The sequence below is a fragment of the Microcaecilia unicolor genome, chromosome 12 (assembly GCF_901765095.1).
Source record: "Microcaecilia unicolor chromosome 12, aMicUni1.1, whole genome shotgun sequence".
Classification (NCBI taxonomy): domain Eukaryota; kingdom Metazoa; phylum Chordata; class Amphibia; order Gymnophiona; family Siphonopidae; genus Microcaecilia; species Microcaecilia unicolor.
The window spans coordinates 19,314,447-19,338,819 of NC_044042.1; the positions used below are offsets into that span (position 1 = coordinate 19,314,447).

Consider the following 24,373-nt stretch of genomic DNA (forward strand, 5'->3'; position numbering starts at 1 on the left):
TCGCATAAAATTCTTTTTCCCTTTTGGAGATCTCCTCGCTTCTCTGGCCTCCCATGTTGCTAACAAGTGAATTTGATTCCTCCACTGCCAATAGGCCAGAGGGTCCAGCGAGACCCAATACTGCAAAATAGTCTTCTTTGCCACTAGGCAGATTTTACAACACCAGAGCTTTGCCCCTTTATCTTTAATACGAAAAGCCGCTGGTGTGTCTAAAACATAATGGTCCCAAGATCCTCCTATTGTCTCTCCCAGTAGGTCATGTATCTCTGGATCCGTCTCCAAAAGCCTGTAACCTTTGGGCATCCCCAAAATGCATGGTATAGTGTGTGTGGTGCCATATTACATTTGTCACAACTATCCGTTGTATTTAGGTACTCTCATGCTTTTAAACCCCTTCTCTCACTTATCAGAGCCTCACTGTCAGTGCACTAAGCTTGATCATTGATTTCATGAGAGACAAATCTATCAAGAGAAAAGCCAAGTGGCCCAACCAGTATGGTTAGGTGCAGCAGGTTGTGGACCTGAGGAATTGGGTATGATTCACGCTGCTGCCTAACGATTGGGGCTGTGGGTTGAAATCCTGGGGAACTGAGTTTGATTCCCACTGCAGCTCCTTGTGACTCTGGGCAAGTCACTTAACCCTCCATTGCCACAGGTACAAATAATACTTAGATTGTGAGCCCATTTGGGACAGAAAGTACTGTACAGATATTTGTGTGTGAACTGCTCTATGCCTACATACAGGCTTTAGTGGTATATCAAATTACTCAACGTGTAATTAAACTCTTGAATTCGTTGCCAGAGAATGTGGTAAAGGCGGTTAGCTTAGCGGGGTTTAAAAAAGATCTGGACGGCTTCCTAAAGGAAAAGCCCATAGATCATTATTAAATTGACTTGGGGAAAATCCACTGCTTATTTCTGGGATAAGCAGCATAAAATGTATTGAACTTTTTCGGGATCTTACCAGGTATTTGTGACCTGGATTGGCCACTGTTGGAATCAGGATGCTGGGCTTGATGGACCTTTGGTCTGTCCCAGTGTGGCAATACTTATGTACTTAGATAATAAAATACACACCATGTAGGGTGTGCTTGTATTTGGAGAACACTGCTTAGATGGAATCTTGGCACTTTTACCCAATTGTGCACATATGTGCATATATGCCAGTATTCTAATGATTTACACATAAATGTTATTCTGTACTCTACAGAATTACCCCATTTTCCACAAATTCGATATATGGCACCCAAATTTGGGCATGCTGCTGAGATGTGAGTGCAAATGAATTGGTTAATGAGCTGTTGGGTGCCAACAGCCATTTACAGATGTTAATTGGCATTCCTTAAAATTTGTGCGTGTGCATCTAACTGCCTGTTGTTCTGTAAGGCAGGGCACCAAACTCACAGTGTGTATCTGAAAGGGGGTGTGGCCACAGGCATGCTGAAATGTTACAAGTTGGGACTTGATATCAGGGGCGTAGCTACAGGGGGCCTGGGCCCCCGCAAATTATGTCCAGGCCCCTGGTTTGGCTGGCGGGGGTCCCCAATCCCCACCAGCCAAAGTCCCCTTCAGTGCTGGTCTCCGAGTCCAGTGCGTTCGCTGATCTGGATTCTGTTTCTGTGAGTCCTGATGTCCTGCACGTTCCTACGTGCAGCAGGACGTCAGGACTCACAGAAACAGAATCCAGATCAGCAACGTGCCGGAGACCAGCACTGAAGAGGAGTAGGGGGGGGGGGGGTCGAATGTAGTGGGGGAGGGTCGGCAGCGGCGGGGGGTGAAAGCAGGGGGGCCAGGGCTAAATCTGCGGGGGCCCATGCCCCCGTGGCCCCACCTACCTACGCCCCTGGTTCCTAGTAGGCTAACAGTTTAATTAGTACATTGTACTACTGTTGTACCTGGGGCAACAGAGGGTTAAGTGACTTGCCCAGGTTCACATGGAGTTGCAGAGGGAATTAAACCTGGTTCCCTGGGATCTCAACCCACTGACAAACCATCAGGCAGCAGCGGGAATTGAACCCAGTTCCCTAGGTCTACAACCTGCTACACCAACCATTAGGCCACTTCTTCTCTCTGTTTAGAAGACTAGCATGTACAAATATATGTGCCCTAGTTCCCAAAGTTTAGGTTGGCACTAAAAACGCATCGCTTTAGTTTAGACCAGTGTTTCCCAAGTCCAGTCCTGCAGTACCCCTTCCCAGTCAGGTTTTCAGGAGGTCCACAATGAATATGCATGAACTTGATTTGCATACGTTGCCTTAATTATGTTCAGATCTCTTTCATGCATATTCATTGTGGATATCCTGAAAACCTGACTGGCAAAGGGTACTCCAGGAAACACTGGTTTAGCCTATCCAGGCTTCTCATAAACCCTTCCAGCATGTTGAGGTCCTGACCACACTCCTGTTCTCTCCTCCCCTTTGTTGTCTCTTTTCAGGGCGTGGTGGAAGGGGGCCAGAGCCCGAGGTGGGGGGGCACATTGTAGTCTACCGCCTCACTGCTGCCACCGCCGCCCTGCCACACCTGCTGCCCTGCCACACCCCTCAGCAGCAAATACCGTGGCACCACAGCGTTCCCCACATGCTCAATTTCACTGAAAACAGCACACAGGACATCAGGAGGAAGAGATAGCAGGAAAGGGAACACAGCAGTGCCCCAGACCGGCGCTGCCACCACAACCGGGGGCCCAGGCCCCCGTGGCCCCACCTAGCTACACCAGTGGTCTCTTTCCTTTTAAATATTTGGCATTCCAATTTTTTCTTTTCTTTTTTACATGTTTATTGTACTTTATTGTAAACCACCTTGATATTTATAATGAAATCGGAAGGTGGTATATCAAACCTAATAAACCATATTTGCCACTATTTCACCTAAGCGCTATTCTGTAAATATGTTGCCTGTCTTGCACATCTCACATTTGCAGGAGGCAACATGCACCAGGGTTGCCTGATGGGAAAATTCTCCAGCCCCACCCACGCCCCAAAGACAGCCCAAACTGACCAACAGGCTATCTGAGGAGTGTGGGGGGGGGGGGGGGGGACACTTGCTCTGCCTCCTCCTCTCCTCTTCCCACGTGCTGTGCACACTCCTCCACAACACGATGTTCTACTTACTGCTATCTGCTCTGCTGCTGCTCCTCCTCCAGAGTGTGATGAGTCGTCATCAGCTGATGACCACATCACACATGGCGCCCTCCTATTGGTCAAATTTGGAATCGGAATGAAGCTTGAGATGAACCAGCAGCGGCCACCCCAAAATACAAAACTGGCTCAAAAAGTCACAACCCATGACTGCCGGATAGTGCCTGCAGCCAGCACAGAAAAAAAAATCGCCAAATTCTGCAGGAAAACCGTGGAGTTGCCAACTCTGGCGTACGCATGGGTGGGACGTTGGCTTGCATGTGTAACTTTTAGGTTCTCGCATTACAGCAGCTCTAGTGCAGGTGCCTAAATGTTAAACATAATGGGTTACACTAGTCGTTTATATTGAAACCTAGGCGCTTAAGTTTCGTTACAGAATAAACTCCTACTGCGCACCTCAGGGTGACAAAATGGAGGCACCCAGTTATTGAAATGCACCTGTGGTGACTCCTCCTGGAGGATTTGAAACTGATTTTCTTTCTACCATTAGGACCCAGAAGAAAAAAAAATTGCTACTGAGCTGCTTGAGACAGAGAAGGCCTACGTGAAACGTCTCCATCTGCTGGATCAGGTCAGTAGTGTCCATCTGACTGGAATGCAGAAATACACACGTCTGACAGAACCAAGGCAAGCTATGGTGGAGATTATAATTAAAAAACAAAGGCAGAAAGTAAACAAAGGTGAGGAGAAAAAGGGGGAACCAGGAAATAGATTTAATAAGGAAAATTTCCTCCCTCCCCAAAAAGAGCTGAAAAGGGCAGTCAGGAAGGCAGGAGTGAAGGCATGGATTCAAGAAGAGGACAGAGAAAACAGGAGAATGGAGTTGTCAATAGTATGACACGTTGGGGAGAAATACTGAATATTTAAGATAAGAAGAAAGTGAGCAGGGCTACCTTTTGGGGAGAGGGTACAGTCAGAGCAGTTGCTCTGGTTCCCAGTACTACAAGGGACCACTTTGGTGAAACAAAGTGATGACACTGAGACAAAACTTCAAGGCATTTGGTACTGGCTTGGTCCACTTCTTAGTTTCTAGCTGGGCCCCCATATGTCTAACTGTGACCATGGAAGTGAGGCCTGTTAGACCAGATGAATAGGTGAAAGTCTCCATAGACTAAGAAACAATGAATCTGGAAAGAGAGAGCCCCAAGGCTGAGTCTGTGCAGAGAAGGAAAGATCAGAAGTTTGAGCAGACAAGAGGGATAGCAGGGCCATCGGAAAGGGGGAGCAAAATAGATACCTACCTGGGATGTCATTGTGTTAGGCCTTTACTCTCACTAAAGTGCTAGAGGTAAGTTCCTGGGATGTCATTGTGCTAGGCTTTTACTGTCACTAGAGTGCTAGAGGTAAGCTCCTGGGATGTCATTGTGCTAGGCCTCCACTGTCACTAGAGTGCTAGAGGTAAGCTCCTGGGATGTCATTGTGCTAGGCCTCTACTGTCACTAGAATGCTAGAGGTAAGCTCCTGGGATGTCATTGTGCTAGGCCTCTACTGTCACTAAAGTGCTAGAAGTAAGTTCCTGGGACGTCATTGTGCTAGGCCTTTACTGTCACTAGAGTGCTAGAGGTAAGCTCCTGGAACGTCATTGTGCTAGGCCTCTACTGTCACTAAAGTGCTAGAAGTAAGTTCCTGGGACGTCATTGTGCTAGGCCTCTACTGTCACTAGAGTGCTAGAGTTAAGCTCCTGGGATGTCATTGTGCTAGGCCTTTACTGTCACTAGAGTGCTAGAGTTAAGCTCCTGGGATGTCATTGTGCTAGGCCTCTACTGTCACTAAAGTGCTAGAAGTAAGTTCCTGGGACGTCATTGTGCTAGGCCTCTACTGTCACTAGAGTCCTAGAGTTAAGCTCCTGGGATGTCATTGTGCTAGGCCTCTACTGTCACTAAAGTGCTAGAAGTAAGTTCCTGGGACGTCATTGTGCTAGGCCTCTACTGTCACTAGAGTGCTAGAGTTAAGCTCCTGGGATGTCATTGTGCTAGGCCTCTACTGTCACTAGAATGCTAGAGGTAAGTTCCTGGGAAGTCATTGTGCTAGGCCTCTTCTGTCAACAGTGATAGAAGTAAGCGCCTGCATGTTTGCGTCATCTTTGAGGGACTCTTCAACAGTGTAGGGTTCCATTTAACCTAGTGGCACTCCTGAGGTAAAAGAATCATTTAAATGAAATGAAGGTATGGGCTAGAGTCAACTAAGGCTTTAACAGTATTAGGGACCGGCTGCTGTGTGGCTGTTGAGAAGGTAGCAGACCACCGCTATTCCCTTTGTAAAAAGATCTCTGGCATGGATTACTTTCAGGTATTCTGTGCAGAACTGCTGGCAGAAGCTCGAAGCATGAAGTCCTTCCCCGAAGATGTCATCAAACTCATCTTCTCCAACATCTCTTCTATCTACCAGTTTCATTGCCAGTTCTTCCTGCCTGAGCTGCAGAGACGCATGGATGATTGGTAAGGCTGGAGAACAGTGTGAGGGTGTGGGGGTGGGTGTTCTTATGTATGTGCCTTTGTGGTGGAGGAGAGACAGCATTTGAATAACAATACATGAAAAACAGAAAGCAGTGAGGCTGAAAACAAGCAGGCAATCATGATGGATTAGGATTAACAATACATCACTTGATTAAATTTACTACTACTACTACTACTACTTATCATTTCTATAGCGCTACTAGACATACGCAGCGCTGTACACTTGAACATGAAGAGACAGTCCCTGCTCGACAGAGCTTACAATCTAATTAGGACAGACAAACAGAACAAATAAGGGATGAGGACAAAGAGTAGCAAGATTCCGTGCAGAATCCTAAAGAGTAGCAAGATTCCGGAATCCCATAGTAGCAAGGTTCTGTGCAGAATCCTAAAGAGTAGCAAGATTCCGGAATCCCAAGACTACTACTACTACTACTTACCATTTCTATAGCGCTACTAGATGTACGCAACGCTGTACACTTGAACATGAAGAGACAGTCCCTGCTCGACAGAGCTTGCAATCTAATTAGGACAGACAATATACTGCTAGCTGTTGCTTTGCATTTAATTGTCTCCAATTGGAAAAACAATGTGTACTTGAATTATAATGAATGGTGGAGTTATGTATGCGTGATCAGGAAATACGAAACAATTTTGGCCCATAGACGTAGAACCATGAGGTCTGTTTTGCGGACCTGGGCTCGTTTAGACCTCTTTTGCCAGGAGCCACATAGCACTCATTGACCATACTATTTGTTTCCAGGTATTGCCATGGACCTCTGATTATATTATGCTGACCTTTTTTTTTTTTTAACATATTTGTGTTTATTTTTGGGGGGTTTCTGTTTGCTTTAGTGTTCACTTTTGTATTATTTGTATGACAAAAACTTTAATAAACATATAAAACTATAATTAGGACAGACGAACAGGACAAATAAGGGATAAGGACAAAGAGTAGCAAGATTCCATGCAGAATCCTAAAGAGTAGCAAGATTCCGGAATCCCAAACAATAGCAAGATTCCGTGCAGAATCCCAAAGAGTAGCAACATTCTGTGCAGAATCCCAAAGAGTAGCAAGATTCTGGAATCCGAAACAGTAGCAAGATTCTGTGTAGAATTCAAAGAGTAGCAAGATTCCGGAATCCCAAGACTACTACTACTACTTATCATTTCTATAGCCTTACTAGACGTACGCTGCGCTGTACACTTGAACATGAAGAGACAGTCCCTGCTCGACAGAGCTTACAATCTAATTAGGACAGACAAACAGGACAAACAAGAGATACCAAACATATTTGACACAGTTTTATAGCCACCTCTGATAATGCTTTGGACACAGTTCTGCAAGCTCTTGATGTTATAGTGGACCACCTGTGGCAGAGAAAACAGAAAATGTACCTTCTTCAGAGACAACCTCCTCATCCCCTACATCCCCCTGTGCTGCCTTCCTTCTGATGACAATAACCTCCTCACCGTTCAATCCCTCTCACAGATTTGACTGTCCTCCACCCGTGACTTGGTTTTTAGCTATTTCAGCCCCAAACTGTGGAACACTCTCCCTTTACCCCTTCCCCCTCCATGTCAGGAACCAACCCTCCCTCCCTGCCTTTAAGCAAGCTCTGAAAACCCATCTTTTTTTCTATCTCCTTCCACAACTCCACTTGCGTCCCCTCTCCCTCTGCTCTGCTCTGTCTGTGCTGATTTTTTTGCATTGTTAGCCGCTTTCCCCCAGATTCTATATAGCGTGACCGAAATTGCGCACACAAAATCCGGTCATATTCTGGATTTGCGCATGCAATTTAATTACTTAACAAGCCAATCAATGCCAATAATTGCCACTTAACAAGCAATTTACGCACACAACTTGCTAGGTGTGTTCTGTAAAGTGGCGCACGTCAATACTAATGCTTACTAATGTCTGGATTGGCCGCTGTCTGGGACAGGATGCTGGGCTTGACGGACCCTTGGTCTTTTCCCAGTGCGGCATTACTTATGTACTTATGACGTGGAATGGGCAGACTGAAAATCTACGCATATGGTTATAGTATACACCTGCTCCGCAGTAACTTAGGCGCTGATATTTACACCAAGTTTTGCTTGACGTAAATAGGCACGGCTAGAGTTAGGCACAGGCATGGCCACTAGGCGTATTCTGTACACCATGCCTAGAATACACCTGGGTGGAAATATTTTCAGTATCCATATATAGAATCTAGCTCTTTATGCCTATGTGTTGGCCATAGCAGTAAATCAAATGTGCTCAATAAATAAAAACCTGCTCTTCACACTAGACTGATTTTATTAACAAAATCCATATCGGAATCATCTATAGTGTGTTCCAGACGCCTTCCAAATCGCAGCACTTGAAAGTATTCATCGATAAGTCCTCTTCCAATACCTTGAGAAGGCTCTTGTTTCCATGAGCAAACAACTTTGGGTACAACGTTCACTGCTGCACTCCCCCTCCCCCCAACCCTGGAATGCAAAGAGTTTCTGGGACCACTGAATGGTTGACTTGTCTCCTTTGAATAGTCTTTATCACCTACAAGAGACTCCTAGCTAACAGTCAGACTCTTTTCATGCATCTTTGCTGTGGGAATTTACAGAATTCAAAGCTTCCTTTATTAAATGAATTTGTGATGTCCTTGAGCTCCTCTTTCTGGAAGTCATGCTCTTCCCCCAATGTTGGAGTCAGCTACTCCTGGCTCTTTCCATACCAACTTCTTCTATCAGCACAGCCTTGATCAGCCTTGGAGAGGAAGCAGTGAAAGGAGGTCCTTGTCCCCAGAAGAAGTCCAAGGAATGTATCAACCACATATAAGGAAGACAGCCCAGCCCACTCTTGCTGGTCTAACAAGTTATCTGATAAGCCTGGCCTGTATACAGCTGTGCTTCTTCATTGTTTAATACCTGCTTTCCTACCTTCTGTCTAATTGGCCTTCTGTTCCTGGTTCCTGCTATTTTACCTTCTTGACTTCTGCTTGCTGTCTTGGTTTCTGTTCCCAGTCTGCCTGCCATTCCACCCTAGCCTGCCCTGGAATTGATTCTGTCTCCTGCTTCTGCATATCTGGACCATCCCACCCTGGGCCTTGCCTCACCACCATGCTACAGTCCAAGCCCTGACACCTCTCTCCCTCTCTCTCTCTGAATCTTTTTCACATACTGTCCAGTTTTACTCTGACCTAACAACATGTATTCAGGGGTGTTCCTGGGACATGCCATTAGCACAGGGCTTCACATTGAATTGGGATTTTTGGTCCAGTAATTATAGATACTAAGCAGGTGGATTGCTGCTCTCCAGATTAATGTACAGCACTCTCCCATTCCCATGTTGAACAACTTCCCTGCCCTGCCCCACCCCAGTCATTCAGTGGTCAGAAGCCTGGAGGTGGCCTAGAATTGGCTCATGGCTGCTTATTACCTGCTCTCTCTTCCCCCCATCCCCACTGTCCTGACATATTCCTTTTCTCTGGTTCCAGGCCTCATAACCCAAGAATTGGGGATGTTATACAGAAGCTTGCTCCTTTCCTGAAGATGTATGGAGAGTACATTAAAAACTTTGACAAGGCCATGGAAGTTATTGGCACTTGGACGGAGAAGTGTCAGCCATTCCAGGACATTATTATGGACATTCAGGTAAAACAGAAGAGTTAATGGCAGGGGCGTAGCTATGGGGGCCTGGGCCCCCGCAAATTATGTCCGGGCCCCTGGTTTGGCTGGTGGGGGCCCCTGGTTTGGCCCCCCACCAGCCGAAGCCTTCTTCAGCGCCGTCTCCGCCGCAGTCGCGTTCCTGCCCTACTCTTCTTGCTCTTCCTGTCCTGTGTACTCTGACGCTCCTTTACGTGAAACTGAGAAGGAGCGTCAGCGTGCACAGGAAAGGAGGAGCAAGAAGAACAGGACAGGAACGCGGCTGCGCCGGAGACGGCGCTGAAGGAAGGCTTCGGCTGGCGGGGTTGCGGACCCCTGCCAGCAAAGGTATTTGCAAGGCGAGGAAGTGCGAGGAGGGGGACGGGATGTGAGGAGGCGAGGGAGGGTGCGAGAAGGCGCAAGGCGGAGGCAGCGGGGGGGAGGTGAGGCGAAGCGAGGTGTGGCGGTGGGGGGGGGGGGTGGCGGCAGGGCGACACTCAAAATGTGCCCCCAACCTGGGGCTCTGGCCCCCTCCCACTGTAAGGTCTGGTTAATGGACCTAGTTACTCTTTACTCCAAGTCTTTCCAAAGCCAGTTGGGTTTCCAGGATATCCACAATGAATATACTGTACATGAGATAAAACGACATTGCAAACCAAATATATTCAAATTTTTCTGATGCATATTTCTTATGGCTATCCTAAAACCCTTTTAGGAAGCCCTGTTTTATCCCGTTGGCTCAGCCGTTGGAAGGTCCATCCAGCCTTGCATATCTTTCTGTCTCAGCATTTATAAGGAACCATCCACTACTACTACTATTTAGCATTTCTATAGCGCTACAAGGCATACGCAGCGCTGCACAAACATAGAAGAAAGACAGTCCCTGCTCAAAGAGCTATGTAATAAAAGTGAGCCAAGTATAGGACAATCAAGCCATTGTGACATCACTGATGAGGTTGGCTCTTATTGGTGGACTGAGGCATTATGACATCACAATATTAGCTCTGGTTACAAGAGACTACTACTACTACTATTTAGCATTTCTATAGCGCTACAAGGCGTACGCAGCGCTGCACAAACATAGAAGAAAGACAGTCCCTGCTCAAAGAGCTTACAATCTACTCTCCCCTTTACTGCCCTAGCTGTCAAGAAATCTCCAGCCAATTCTCTTTTTTTTTTTTAGGTGTTCCAGTGATCAGGTAACTCCGTTCTCTCCTGTCTCCAAAGTCATTGGACACATCCACTCCAACACGTGCTGTATTAGCAGTCGTAGAACCCAGCTGCAGTGAAACCTGGACTTTTACCCTAAAAGCTTTTTTTTTTTTTCTTCTCTCTCCCTTTGTTCCTGCCAGAAAAGGGAGGTGTCTGCTAACCTGAGCCTGCAGCACCATATGCTGGAACCTGTACAACGGATCCCACGCTACGAGCTCCTGCTGAAGGATTATGTGAAAAAATTACCTCCAGAGTCGCCGGACAGAGCAGATGCGGAAAGTACGAAGGGCAAGCCTTTGCATCAGAGTCCAAGGGAATGGGGGTGAAGTTCAGATCCTTAACCCTGCCTAGAGTTTTGAGGATGTCTTGGTGCCACCAGTGAGTAGAGAGGAGAAGGAAGGAAGGAAATCTCTGCATTTCAAATTTACTAACCAAGAGCATAGAGCACTCCTCTTACTGGAAAGGAAGGTGCTAGAAGCATCATCATTTCTACACCATTCCCTCCTCTCCCACCCAGCAGCGATCACTCAGGCCCCCTTTTACTAAGGCGCGCTCACGTTTTTAGCGCGCGCTAAACATTAGAGATGCCAATGCATTCCTATGGGCGTCTCTAACGTTTAGCGCGCCCACAGTTTTAACGCGCGCTAAAAACTTGAGTTCACCTTAGTAAAATGGGGCCTCAGACTCTATGTCTAGCTGCCAATTTTTGCTGAGTCCAAAAATCTTCCCACACACTACCTTCAATAGTAATACTGACACCATTGGCATTGTCCACATTGAGTATGAGAGAATCCCTCACCCCTCTCAACTGGTTCGTAATATCTATTATTACTGAAACACTCTCCAATAGTTTTTCCTCGAGTATATGCTATTACTGGAAATTGTGAAAGAATAGGATATAATTGGATCACATGCCGATGGATTTTGCAAGATGTGCACCAACTCTTGACTAATTTTTAGAGAATGGTGAGGCAGATGTCAATACTTCATCCTCCCAATGATCGTGTTCTTGTAGTAAAATTTATTTTATTTGTTGCATTTGTATCCCACGTTTTCCCACCTATTTGCAGGCTCAGTGTGGCTTACATTGATCTGTCATGGCGATCGCCATTCCAGAGTAAAAGATACAAGTGGTATTACATAAAGAACATAAGCGATATAGTAGAATTAAGCAAACAGTTATAAAGAGATCAAATTTGGAATAATAGATACAATGGTAATGCGTTACAGTTCATATAATACGTTAAAGTTCAAAAAATGGGTCGATGCGGTATGCCTTGTTGAAAAGGCAAGTCTTCAGTAATTTCCAAAAGTTGGTTAAGTCGCCCATTTTTTTCACGTCAAGTGGTAATGTATTCCATAGTTGCTTGCTTATGTAGGAAAAGCTAGATAATAAGCTAGTAATTTTTATTTTTTTTTGTTACATTTGTACCCCACGCTTTCCCACTCATGGCAGGCTCAATGTGGCTTACCTGGGGCAATGGAGGGTTAAGTGACTTGCCCAGAGTCACAAGGAGCTGCCTGTGCCTGAAGTGGGAATCGAACTCAGTTCCCCTGGACCAAAGTCCACCACCCTAATCACTAGGCTACTAGTAATAATTCACGACGCACAAACCACGCTCTCAAATATACTTTTTTTTACAGCAGATCTTGGATTTCCTCTTGTAGGAAAAATCTCTTTCAACTGTTCAGACTGCCATTTAAATTAATCTGATGTAGAACAAGTTGTACGCAGACAAAGGAATTGGCTCACTGGTAGATTATACGTCAGTCTGTAGGGATGAAAACTCCCAAACGGTAACAAGATGTTACGCTCCACTGGTTTACGTTATAGAGTGGTCTGTAAAGTCCATTTTCTTTGAGAATGCACAGGTCTAAAAACTCAATTTGTGACAAACTCATTGTCTTTGTAAATTGAATATTCGTCAGAATACAAAGAGCCCTACATCACTGACCTGTCCTATTGTGACAGTGTCTCTTCTGAGAGACCCAACTAGTGCCAGGCTAGGCCTCGCCACTCGGGACCATTCCTCATTTGGTTGTATTCTGCTTTCTTTCAGAGGCTTTGGACATGATTTTCTCAGCAGCCAAACATTCAAACGCTGCTATCGCACAAATGGTGAGTTCTGGCTCCATCACAGCCCAGCCACAGACAGCTTTTCCTCTTAAAATGCTGCCCCTTATAAAACGAAACAGAGGTAATTACTTCACTGGGAAAGGTAAGGTTTTGGTACAACATTAAAAATACAGAAGAGAGATAAACTGTTTCTGGGATTAAAAACATCATTATTTCCTGATGTTTCGAAAGAAACGCAAAAAAAACGTAGACAATTCTTATTATTAAAACCAGAAGTATTGCGGCTAGGCGCAACATTTTATTTAAGATTTCCCTGCAAATGCATAGTATGTTATAAATCATGCAAATATGTTTTCGTGGACCCATTACAATTAACAACGTTTGTTACATCTAAAAGAAGTGAAGACGCTATATAGAATAACCTTGTGTTAAGTTTTCTAGTTGCTGTAATTTTTCTAGAATTTCTCTCTTTTTTTCTTCTTCTTATAATCCTCCTTATGATGGATCTCTCCTCTTAAAGTGGACTTGAGTGTTTAATTATAGTAATATATATATAACTAGTAAAAAAGGCCCGTTTCTGACACAAATGAAACGGGTGCTAGCTAGGTTTTCCTTGGAGTGTGTATGTTTGAGAGAGTGTATGTGAGAGTGAGTGTGTGTGAGAGAGTGAATGTGTGTGTGTGTGTGTGCTCCTCGGAAGAAAAAAAAACGTCTTGTGTGCTTGGTTTTGAGTGTATGGGAATGACGGCTGTGTTGGGGAAGTGGAAACAGAGATTAACCAATGGGCTTCCTTGCTCGTGTGTAGTAATCGTCGTGCACCATGGCCGGAGTCGGAGAGGTGAGGGAGGGCGGTGGAACGGTGAGCGATCGGCCGCGGGAGGGTGGGTGAAGGGGGACTGTGGGCGGGGGGACGGGGTCCAGCGCCGTTGTTGGTTGGTTTTGAGTGTATGGGAATGACGGCTGCATTGGGGAGTGGAAACAGAGATTACCGAATGAGAATCCGATTTGTTGAGTGTCATTGCTCCGCCCTCATCGTCATCACGTTGTGACACTGGGGCGGGGCAGACACTCATGGGATCTTGCAGCTACAAATTTAGAACGTTGGAGGTGCCTTTTATATATAGAGAGATTATATTATTTTGCTTAATTAATGTGTGACTACAACACTTTCTAAATCAAGTGGGTCTCCTTGTAAAAAGTTTTTCTATGTATAAAAAATAAAATAAAAAAAATGCAGAAGAGAGGTACTGTACCTTGTTAGCTTTCCTAAAATTAAATTATTATATTTTTAGGGGGAGAGGGCACATCTATAAACCAACCCTCACAGCTTCCCCACCCTTGGCTGACTGAGGAAGCAGAAGCTAGACTCGGATATTGTCCCTAGATATGCAGCAATGTTCCTGAGTCACCAACATATAATTTAAAAGTAATCAATTTAGTGAATGGGTGGAGATAATCCTTTAATTAGGCATGCAGGTGTCTCCCTGTCTGTCTCACCTGTCACTCTGCTTTTTCTACTACTACTACTACTACTATTTAGCATTTCTATAGCGCTACAAAGCATACACAGCGCTGCACAAACATAGAAGAAAGACAGTCCCTGCTCAAAGAGCTTACAATCTAATAGACAAAAAATAAATAAAGTAAGCAAATCAAATCAATTAATGTGAACGGGAAGGAAGAGAGGAGGGTAGGTGGAGGCGAATGGTTACAAGTGGTTACGAGGCAAAAGCAATGTTAAAGAGGTGGGCTTTCAGTCTAGATTTAAAGGTGGCCAAGGATGGGGCAAGACGTAGGGGCTCAGGAAGTTTATTCCAGGCGTAGGGTGCAGCGAGACAGAAGGCGCAAAGTCTGGAGTTGGCAGTAGTGGAGAAGGGAACCGAAAAGAAGGATTTATCCATGGAGCGGAGTGCACGGGAAGGGGTGTAGGGAAGGACGAGTGTGGAAGATACTGGGGAGCAGCAGAGTGAGTACATTTATAGGTTACTACTACTATTTAGCATTTCTATAGCGCTACAAGGCGTACGCAGCGCTGCACAAACATAGAAGAAAGACAGTCCCTGCTCAAAGAGCTTACAATCTAATAGACAAAAAATAAATAAAGTAAGCAAATCAAATCAATGAATGTGAACGGGAAGGAAGAGAGGAGGGTAGGTGGAGGCGAGTGGTTACAAGTCCAAAGCAATGTTAAAGAGGTGGGCTTTCAGTCTAGATTTAAAGGTGGCCAAGGATGGGGCGTACTTTCCCATTCTGTATTCTTAAGTCTTATTCTTTCTGTATTTTCTCCTTTTCCTTATCATTTACTCTCTCATCCATCTGTATTTCTCTTTTTCACCTTATCCTGTTCTCTTCTTGGTGGTATAAGTTCTGTTCAAACAGCCTCTGCGATGCAGGGGAGTCCAAAGAAGAAGAGGGTCCACTCCCAGATCTTCTGAGGTGGATCTGCCAGCTTTGGAGCTCCCTTTCCAAAATGTCATTTGGGTGCCATTAATTGGAACACGTGCCGCTGTTTCTTCCCCTCTAGGAACGTGTCCATAAGCTTTGGGAGGTATACGATAGGCTTGGAATCGCTGAAGATGATTTTGTCGACCCTTCAAATGAGCTTATTAAAGAGGGCCCCATCCAGAAAATCTCATTTCGCTTCAACACCACAAAGGAGAGATACCTCTTCCTGGTATGAAGGATTTTTTTTGCAAATCCTGAGAGAATGAGAAAAAGAGAAGTGGAAAGGCAAAAGGAGGTGGAGACTGAAAGATAGAGTGATGGAAAAAGTGTGAGAGAGAGGGAGATGTTAGAAAGAGAGCGACAGAGACAGAAGGAAAGAAAGGGACCCTTGGAGATAACCAAACAAGGGATGAAAGAAGGAAGGAAAAAGGTAATTGGAGAATGTGAGACAGAAATTAAAGGATGGAGAACTGCAGAACTGTTGCATTTCTTATTGATATTGGGGGCAATACTTAGCCCACAAGGGACAGCGTCACTGTTCTGCTAAGCTCAGCGGGAGTCCTCCACCTACAGTATTGCCAGTGGGGGTGCTATTTCACTATCATATTTTCAGTAGTGAGGGACAGGCAAGCTCTGTAGGACTCGAAGGAACCTGCCTGTCCCTAGTGATTGAAAGCACAATATTGAAGCATCGCCCCCCTGCTGGCAGCAATGCAGTTGGAAGACTCCCACACAGCTTAGAGGGAGCAGTGCTCAGCGTTTACTGGAGGCTATTTATACCCAGATAGTCAGTGCTGGGCCGAACAGGATGCTAGGAATTATTAGGAAAGGGATGGTGAATAAGACCGAAAATACTGTAATGCCTTTGTATCGCTTCATGATGCGTCTGCACCTTGAATATTGGGTTCAGTTCTGATCGCCGTATCTCAAAAAAGATATAGCAGAATTCGAAAAGGTTCAAAGAAGAGCAACCAGAATGATAAAGGGGATGGAACTCCTCTCATATGAGGAAAGGCTAAAGAGTTTCAGCTTGGAAAAGAATCGGATGAGGGGAGAAGCACCTCCCTCCATCCAACCAACCAGAAGAATATACACTATGGTGGAATGACGCAATTTTCACACAAGCCATTTTACCTGAGTGAATTGCTATTTACCCAAGGAAGTGGGTGGAAACCTACCCTCCATAAGAATAATGGGACAGAAGATATTTAGTTGAACTTTTATCTGGGTACATAAGAACGTAAGAGTAGCCATACTGGGTCAGACCAGTGGTCCATCTAGCCCAGTATCCTGTTTTCCAAACAGTGGCCAAGCCAGGTCACAAGCAGGGGTGTAGCCAGATCTCGCCGGGAGGGGGGGGGGCCGAGCCCGAGGTGGGGGGCACTGTTTAGCCGCCCCCCCCCGAGCCGCTGCAGTCACATTGGACCCCCCCCCCCCCGCTGGCCTGCCCACAGTTCCCTTCAACCCCCCTCCCGCCACCAACTCTCCCCCACCGTCGCCGCCCGCCCCGTCGCCGCAAATGATGCCTTTTTTGAAGAGACTTTCTTCCGTGCTCGAGTAGCGTCTTTGTTCGACGAAGTTCCAGCAATCGGCTGTTTCGACGCCGGCGTCGAAACAGCTGATCGCCGGAACTTCGTTGAAGAAAGGCGCTACTCGAGCGCGGAAGAAAGTCTCTCTCTTCAAAAAAGGAATCATTTGCGGCGACGGGGCGTGCGGCAACGGCGGGGGAGAGTTGGTGGCGGGAGGGGGGTTGAAGGGGGTCGTGGGCCAGGGGGCCAGAGCCAAATCTACGGGGGCCCGGGCCCCCTCAGGCCCCATGTAGCTACGCCACTGGTCACGAGTACCCGGCAGAAACCCAAATTGTGGCAACACTCCATACTACAAATCCCAGGGCAAGTAGTTGCTTCCTGTGTCCATCTCAATAACAGACTATGGACATTTCCTCTAGGAACCTGTCCAAACCTTTTAAAACCCAGATACGCTAGCCACTGTTACCACATCTTCCAGCAACAAGTTCAAGAGCTTAACTATTCTTTGATTGAAAAAAATATTTCCTCAGGGACTCTCCAGACCGGTCAAGACTGCACAGGCTGCACGTCTACCCTCTGCTGGAGACTGAGAAATACTGGATGGCTAGGGTTCTGCTCAGGATATATATACAATGTGCAAACTTCAGTGTTTCTCAGTCTCCCTCTGCTGGTAGGTGTGCATAACCCAAGCGTTTTGACCGGTCTGGAGGGTCTAGAGGAAAGAAAATTAGCAGATAAGGCCTAATTTCACCACCCTCCTATTTGTTTTAAAGTACTTTTGAAAGAGTGAAAAATCGATTCACTTTTACCCGTTCCGCACTACTCAGGATTTTGTAGACCTCAATCATATCCCCCCTCAGCCATCTCTTTGCAAGCTCTTCAGCCTTTCCTCATAATGGAGGAGTTCCATCCCCTTTATCGTTTTGGTCGCTTTTTGAACCTTCTCTAATTCTGTTTTTGTTTTTTTTGTTTTTTGAGATACGGTGACCAGAATTGAACACATTGCTCAAGATGAGATCACACCATGGAACGATACAGAGGCATTATAATATACTTGGTCTTATTTGCATCCTTTTCCTAACAATACTAACCAGCAAGGCCCACAGTTACATTTGCCGGGTGAGGGGGGGGGGGGGGGTAGCACCAGCCATGAAGCAAGGTGGCCCCATCCTGCACCAACTCAAGCGTGGGCAGCCCATTGTCCTAGGGGTACACAGGCTGTATGTACAGGGCACCCCCCTGTAGTAATCTCTTAAGCCATGGATTTCCTTTCTAGTTCGGGTACCCCCGGTGCTGCGACTGCTGTGCCCCCCCCCCCCCCAGTCCTATTGATCGGGGGTGGGATTCCGCCGCACCTGGGCAGAAAGAGGTTGCCGGCCTCGTGGTGGTGGCTTATAAGCACCGCCGTGCCTCCCGTCAGCACCCTCTCTCGGAGTCATGTGTCTATGACGCGCTGCTTCCTCACGGCTCCCGCAATTGTTAGGGGAGCCGTGCGTGTCATGGGAGCAGGGCTAGGGGCACAGTGCCAGGTTATCCTCAGCTGCCGGGCACCCTAGCCCATGGCCTCCCCAGTAATTACACACCCACCCACCCCCCCACACAAAAAGATCCTGAAGGCATTAACCGGCTTCTACTGCTCAGGTACTATAATTGAATCTCAGGGTCCTTGTGCATTACCTGCTCTGAATTCTGTCTCACTGACCTCACATGTCCTCTCCCTTCTCCTCAGTTTAACAACATGTTACTGTACTGTGTGCCGAAAGTTATCCAGATGGGCTCAGCATTCCAGGTCCGAATGAAAATGGAGATGGACGGTATGAAGGTGAGGATCCAATTTGATTCTTCTTCACTGTTCCTATGAGACCAACTGTACACCTGCAGAGAAGTACGAGATAGTTAACATAGTAAATGACGGCAGATAAAGTCCTGAACAGTCCATCCAGTGTGCCCGACAAGATAAACTCAAAGATATGCCCGGATATATTTACTGATAGCTGTACAGGTTAGGATTTCATCCAGATGGGCTGATGTCTGGTGAGTTTGTTAGACTCTCTGAGCAGCCCCTTCCGTTTGCATCTCCAAAGTGTGCTGCTCCCAGGGTTATCAATATTTTTCTCTCTGTGGCTTTTGCCTCTGCCCTGCTGCTGCCTAGGCTGTTAATGCTGTTTTCTATGTGAGCATCACAGGTCAAAGAACTGAAAGATAGTGAATTCCCACACACCTTCCTGATTTCTGGGAAGCAGCGAACGCTAGAGCTGCAAGCCAGGTAGGACATTGCCAGTGACTGTGTTGCTATAGGTGTCCGGAGTCACAGACCCTGCATCTAATTCCTCTATTCTCTTCTTCATCAGGTCTTCGGAAGAAGCAGAGTCCTGGATACAGGTAATGTTCATGGAAAAGCAGGGATAGGTGGAATTGTCTGGAATTGGTTCGCTTCTTTTTTTGAAGGGATGTCGGATGCAGGTTATCAATAGGGGGAAAGTATTTACAGTGCAGCCAGTTTCTAAGGGGTGTCCCAGAGTTCCGCCTTTTCTGCCTTTGGGTTTGTCGAAATCTAAAATACAGGCATTGCAGATGATACACAGTGCTTCTGCCCAATTGTTGGCGGGCGTGTCTCAGTTTGAACATGTATCCCCGATCCTTCGCTCACTCCATTGGTTGCCAGTTCACTCTCAACTGCAGTACAAGGGGGTACGTTTGAAGCACCAAGCATTGTACTCTGATTGTGTTCCCTGGTACCTTAAAGATATGATTCAAGAGTATCAGCCTGCTAGATCTTTGCAGTCTGAGAACGTATAACTTCAAACTGCAACCTGTAAGATTTGCTGGTACCCAGAATACCGCTTTTTTGATAGCAGGTCCGCAAATTTGGAACAATCTACCAGGTTACTTAAGATTGTGTAGCAGTAGAGATCAATTTGGTAAAATATTGGGAAAAAGCACCAAGAGCCTTCGCAAACAGGACACAGTTCCTTTAATTGTAAAAGTCAAGTTGTAAAGATGGACCTGTGTCGGGTATATCTTTAAAACTTGACTTTTACAATTAAAGGAACTGTGTCCCGTTTACGGAGGATCTTGGCTCTTTTTTGCTGTAAAATATGGAAGACGTATTTGTTTGATGCTTGTGTCTGTATTTTGAGCAATGTACTGATACGTTCCGAGTTTGCTTTTATCTCTTTTACTGTGTATCAGGGGCGTAGCCAGACTTCGAGGTAGGAAGGGGGCCAGAGCCCAAAGTGAATGGGCACATTTTGGTCCCCCTCCCCTCCACCCCCCACCGCTGTCTTGCTGCACCCCACCCACCGCTGCTACACATACCTTGGCTGGCAGGGATCCCCAACCCCCACCAGCTGAAGCGCGTTTTCCAGCTCTGGTCTCTCTTCCCCTTATGTCATGTCCGGCATGCTCAGTTTCACGCATGCCGGATGTGAGGGGAAGAGAGAGCAGGGCAGGAAATGTGGCAGCGCCAGAGACCAACGCTGGAAAAAGCGCTTCAGCTTGTGGGGGTTGGGGACCCCCGCCAGCCAAACCAGGGGCACAGATCTAGCCACTGTTCTGTATGTTGACTTGTAATCAGCCTAGTTGTAGGTGGAATAGAAATGTTTAATTAATTAATTAATTAATTAATTAAATAATATGCAGAAGGGCTGAGTGCTTCCAAAGACCGTATCAAGGGTTCTTTGTAACTGACATAGTTAGTACGGACTTTGTAAGAGGGCAGAGTGTTTCCTTGCTATTAACTGTCACTTAACAATCAAAATGAACTTCTCGTACCAAATAAAATAGACATAAATGCGAAACACTGTGGAGAACCGAACGTTCCTAAGTTAATAAATAAGAGAAACTGGGAAAGCCATCAGTGTTTATGCTGGCCAGTTCCCCTGTTTAGAGGTCACATGCTCCCAGCTGTGTGCAATTAATGAATTAATAATGTTATAAATGGTGATTCTAGAGGCAAGTTTTCAAGGAGTGGAGGAGTGGCCTAGTGGTTAGGGTGGTGGACTTTGGTCCTGGGGAACTGAGGAACTGAGTTGGATTCCCACTTCAGGCACAGGCAGCTCCTTGTGACTCTGGGCAAGTCACTTAACCCTCCATTGCCCCATGTAAGCCGCATTGAGCCTGCCATGAGTGGGAAATCGCGGGGTACAAATGTAACAAAAATAAAATAGATACTATTGGAGATTCTACATGGAATGTTGCTATTCCACTAGCAACATTCCATGTAGAAGGCTGCGCAGGCTTCTGTTTCTGTGAGTCTGACGTCCTGCACGTACGTGCAGGACGTCAGACTCACAGAAGCAGAAGCCTCCGCGGCCACATTGGTGATCTGCAAGGGCCGACTTCTACATTCCATTCCATGTAGAAGGCTGCGCAGGCTTCTGTTTCTGTGAGTCTGACATCCTGCACATACGTGCAGGACGTCAGACTCACAGAAGCAGAAGCCTGCGCGGCCACATTGGTGATCTGCAAGGGCCGACTTCTACATGGAATGTTGCTAGTGGAGGAGTGGCCTAGTGGTTAGAGTGGTGGACTTTGGTCCTGGGGAACTGGGTTCGATTCCCACTGCAGGCACAGGCAGCTCCTTGTGACTCTGGGCAAGTCACTTAACCCTCCATTGCCCCATGTAAGCCGCATTGAGCCTGCCATGAGTGGGAAATCGCGGGGTACAAATGTAACAAAAATAAAATAGATACTATTGGAGATTCTACATGGAATGTTGTTACTATTGGAGATTCTGTTGCTACTATTGGAGATTCTACATGGAATGTTGCTATTCCATGTAGAAGGCTGCGCAGGCTTCTGTTTCTGTGAGTCTGACGTCCTGCACTCATAGAAGCAGAAGCCTGCGCGGCCACATTGGTGATCTGCAAGGGCCGACTTCTACATGGAATGTTGCTATTGGAATAGCAACATTCCATGTAGAATCTCAAATAGTAGCAACAGTGGAGGAGTGGCCAGTGGTTAGGGTGGTGGACTTTGGTCCTGGGGAACGGAGGAACTGAGTTTGATTCCCACTTCAGGCACAGGCAGCTCTTTGTGACTCTGGGCAAGTCACTTAACCCTCCATTGCCCCATGTAAGCCACATTGAGCCTGCCATGAGTGGGAAAGCGCAGGGTACAAATGTAACAAAAAACAAACAAACAAAAAGTTTTATTTATGCTTGCTATCCCGCTCAACGGACATGCCTTCTAGGCGGCTTACAGGCTAAATAGTATACATAGAGGGGTGTAAGTTAAGCATAATACAGCACAGTGAGGGAAGAAGGGTAGAACTGCAATATATGATAGGAAAGTGTGGAGAGGGGAGGGGGGTTAGACAGAAGGTTGCACCGGTGCTGTCCAGTGATTGCTCGGGATGCGGGGTCAGTGGCGGAAAAGGGTATTAGAAAAACGCATCTTTAAATAACTATGTTTTCAGGTCTGTTTTTAAATTGTTCAAGAGATGTCTGTAGACGGATGTGTGGGGGCAGCGAGTTCCACGGTAGTGGGGGGGGGGGGGTCCTTGCTCCGAGAAAATAGAGTCTCTGGTATGGTTCCGGCAGCAGGTTCTTCAAGCAGCGTTACGAAACAGGGAGCCTCTTCGGTCACTCACTGGACGCCAGGTCAGATTTGCTACGCAGCTGAGCAGATAAGTGCTATTGGGACTTTTTAAAATGGACCTGCATGCGTCCAATACACGTGTCTACGCCAGTGCAGGCCATTTTTCACTGCACCTTAGTAAAAGGGACCCTTACTTTCAATAGCAGGACCTATTGAGTACAATAACTTACCAGACAGCTTGTGAAACTAAGCGAGCAAGGTAACTTTTAGGAAACTTTGGAACTGCGGGTTTGTGGGTGCAACAGCTTGTTAGCACTCCAGCAAGATGCAAGTTGCACATGTGTGTTCGTTTGTGCTTTTATGTTTTATGGTCAGTGTTTCTTGTATCCTAACCATAAGCACGGATGGTGCAGGTAATAAATATTTTAAATGAATCGGATTTGTTTGACATGATTGACCTTTGCTGAAACCGTAATTAATTGGATTTGATACTCGATAACAAACAGTACTATTTTATCTGCCTAGTGTTGAGAGTGACTTTGAAGAATCGAACGACTTTCCAGCACACGTTATTGACTGTAACACTATGAGTTGGCTTTTCACATGTAAACCGGACACCAGTTTTTGTTTCTGACACTTTTTTGAGTGGGAGTACATTGTGAATCGAGGATTTGGACATAATTCTATATGCACATCACTGGTTGACCCAGCTCTCATGTATTGTTATTTTTAGGGTTATTAATTTCACATGCACAGACAGCGTGTGACCTCTGAACAGGAGACTGGTCCGGTGGAAACTCTGGCAGCTTTCTCAGTTTCTCCAGTTTATTTATTAACATAGGAATGTTTGGTCCACCATAATGTTTCTCATTTATTTACATTTAATTTGAATGGGAGAAGTTCATTTTAATTGTTATTTGCATTTATTTCTTCTCCTGTGGGTTTATTGTTTCTCTGCGTCACTTATTACTTAACTGTATCTCGTTCCACGTAGATCTCTGCTAACCTTTTCTCCTTCTCTCAAAATCTGTCTGGACTCTCTTAGGCCTGCAGAGGTGCCATTGAGCAGAACGAGAAACGGAGTGAAAGTTTCAAGGCAGCGGCCCACGGCTCAGACACTGGAATCCCAGAATTTCAAGTAAGATATATCGGAGCTCGAGGTACTACCTGAGAAGGGGAGCTTCGTAGTCCTAAAAGCTAGTATATTTAATGTTCATTGGCCTCATAAATGCATCAGTTCTACCTAGGGTTACCATATGCCCGGGTTTACCCGGACATGTTCTCTTTTTGAGGGCACTGTGGGGCGTCTGGGTGGGTTTTTCCAGCCTGCCCGTTTGTCCAGGTTTGTAGACAGGCTGGCTGGCGGGCGAGCCTTAGGGTGCCCTCATGTACCTTAAAGTGCCCTGATTTAGTGGCCTCTTTGGGGCATGAAAGAAACCCACTCTTTCCTGCCTGGCTTCTGCTGACTGCTCGCTGCTGGCACCGCTTCAAAATGGCTGCTGAGACTTCAGGTAGCACGGCCTCACGAGACTTCCGCGGAAGTCTTGCGAGGTCACCGCTTGAAGTCTTGGCAGCCATTTTGAAGTGGCACCGGCAGCGAGCAGTCAACAACAACGCCAGACAGGAAAGAGTAAGGTTCTTTCTTGCCTGGCTGCCCCGAAGAGGCCTCTAGACCACCAGGTCATGGTAAGGTACGTGAGGTGGGTTGACTGGGAGAGGCGGGGATGTGGATGGAGGGGTGGAGGGAGCTGTAAAAAAAAAAAAATAAAGGTGGGTGGAGGGAAGCTGGAAATAAGATTGGGGAGGGGGATGTGCTTGGGAGGGGATAGCAGAGCCGGTAGTGGGAGGCGGGGCTGGAGGTTGGGAGGCGGGGATAGTGCGGGGCAGACTTATACGGTCTGTGCCAGAGCCAGTGGTGGGAGGCGGGACTGGAGGTTGGGAGGCAGGGATAGCGCTGGGCAGACTTATACGGTCTGTGCCAGAGCCAGTGGTGGGAGGCGGGGATAGTGCTGGGCAGACTTATACGGTCTGTGCCCTGAAGAGGACAGGTACAAATCAAAGTAGGGTATACACAAAAAGTAGCACACATGAGTTGTCTTGTTGGGCAGACTGGATGGACCGTGCAGGTCTTTTTCTGCCGTCATCTACTATGTTACTATGTAAAGAGGGAAATACATAGAAGAGGATGGAGACAAGAGGAGAGGAACATATATGCTGCTCATGGATGGGAGGGAAAAGAAAGGGAGACACGCTCATGAAATGTACATTTCTAAGCATTTCATGAGCATGTCAGGTACATCTTTTCATTTTGTATTTGGCTTTCTTGGGGGGTCAAGGTGACTGTGCCGT

The 24,373-nt window shown here is 46.5% G+C and overlaps 1 protein-coding gene across 2 annotated transcripts in view; it reads left to right on the forward strand.

Annotated features, from left to right (window-relative positions):
• The window catches only part of FGD2 (FYVE, RhoGEF and PH domain containing 2), a 54,414-nt gene that overhangs the window by 20,429 nt on the left and 9,612 nt on the right, over nt 1-24,373 (forward strand). For both annotated transcript variants that reach the window (XM_030221254.1, XM_030221253.1), the window contains exons 3-12: nt 3,628-3,708; nt 5,427-5,575; nt 9,073-9,229; nt 10,573-10,711; nt 12,493-12,551; nt 15,034-15,183; nt 18,213-18,305; nt 18,670-18,749; nt 18,835-18,865; nt 23,070-23,162. In XM_030221254.1, the coding sequence (XP_030077114.1) occupies nt 3,628-3,708; nt 5,427-5,575; nt 9,073-9,229; nt 10,573-10,711; nt 12,493-12,551; nt 15,034-15,183; nt 18,213-18,305; nt 18,670-18,749; nt 18,835-18,865; nt 23,070-23,162 (1,032 nt within the window). The remainder of the gene's footprint in view (nt 1-3,627; nt 3,709-5,426; nt 5,576-9,072; nt 9,230-10,572; nt 10,712-12,492; nt 12,552-15,033; nt 15,184-18,212; nt 18,306-18,669; nt 18,750-18,834; nt 18,866-23,069; nt 23,163-24,373) is intronic.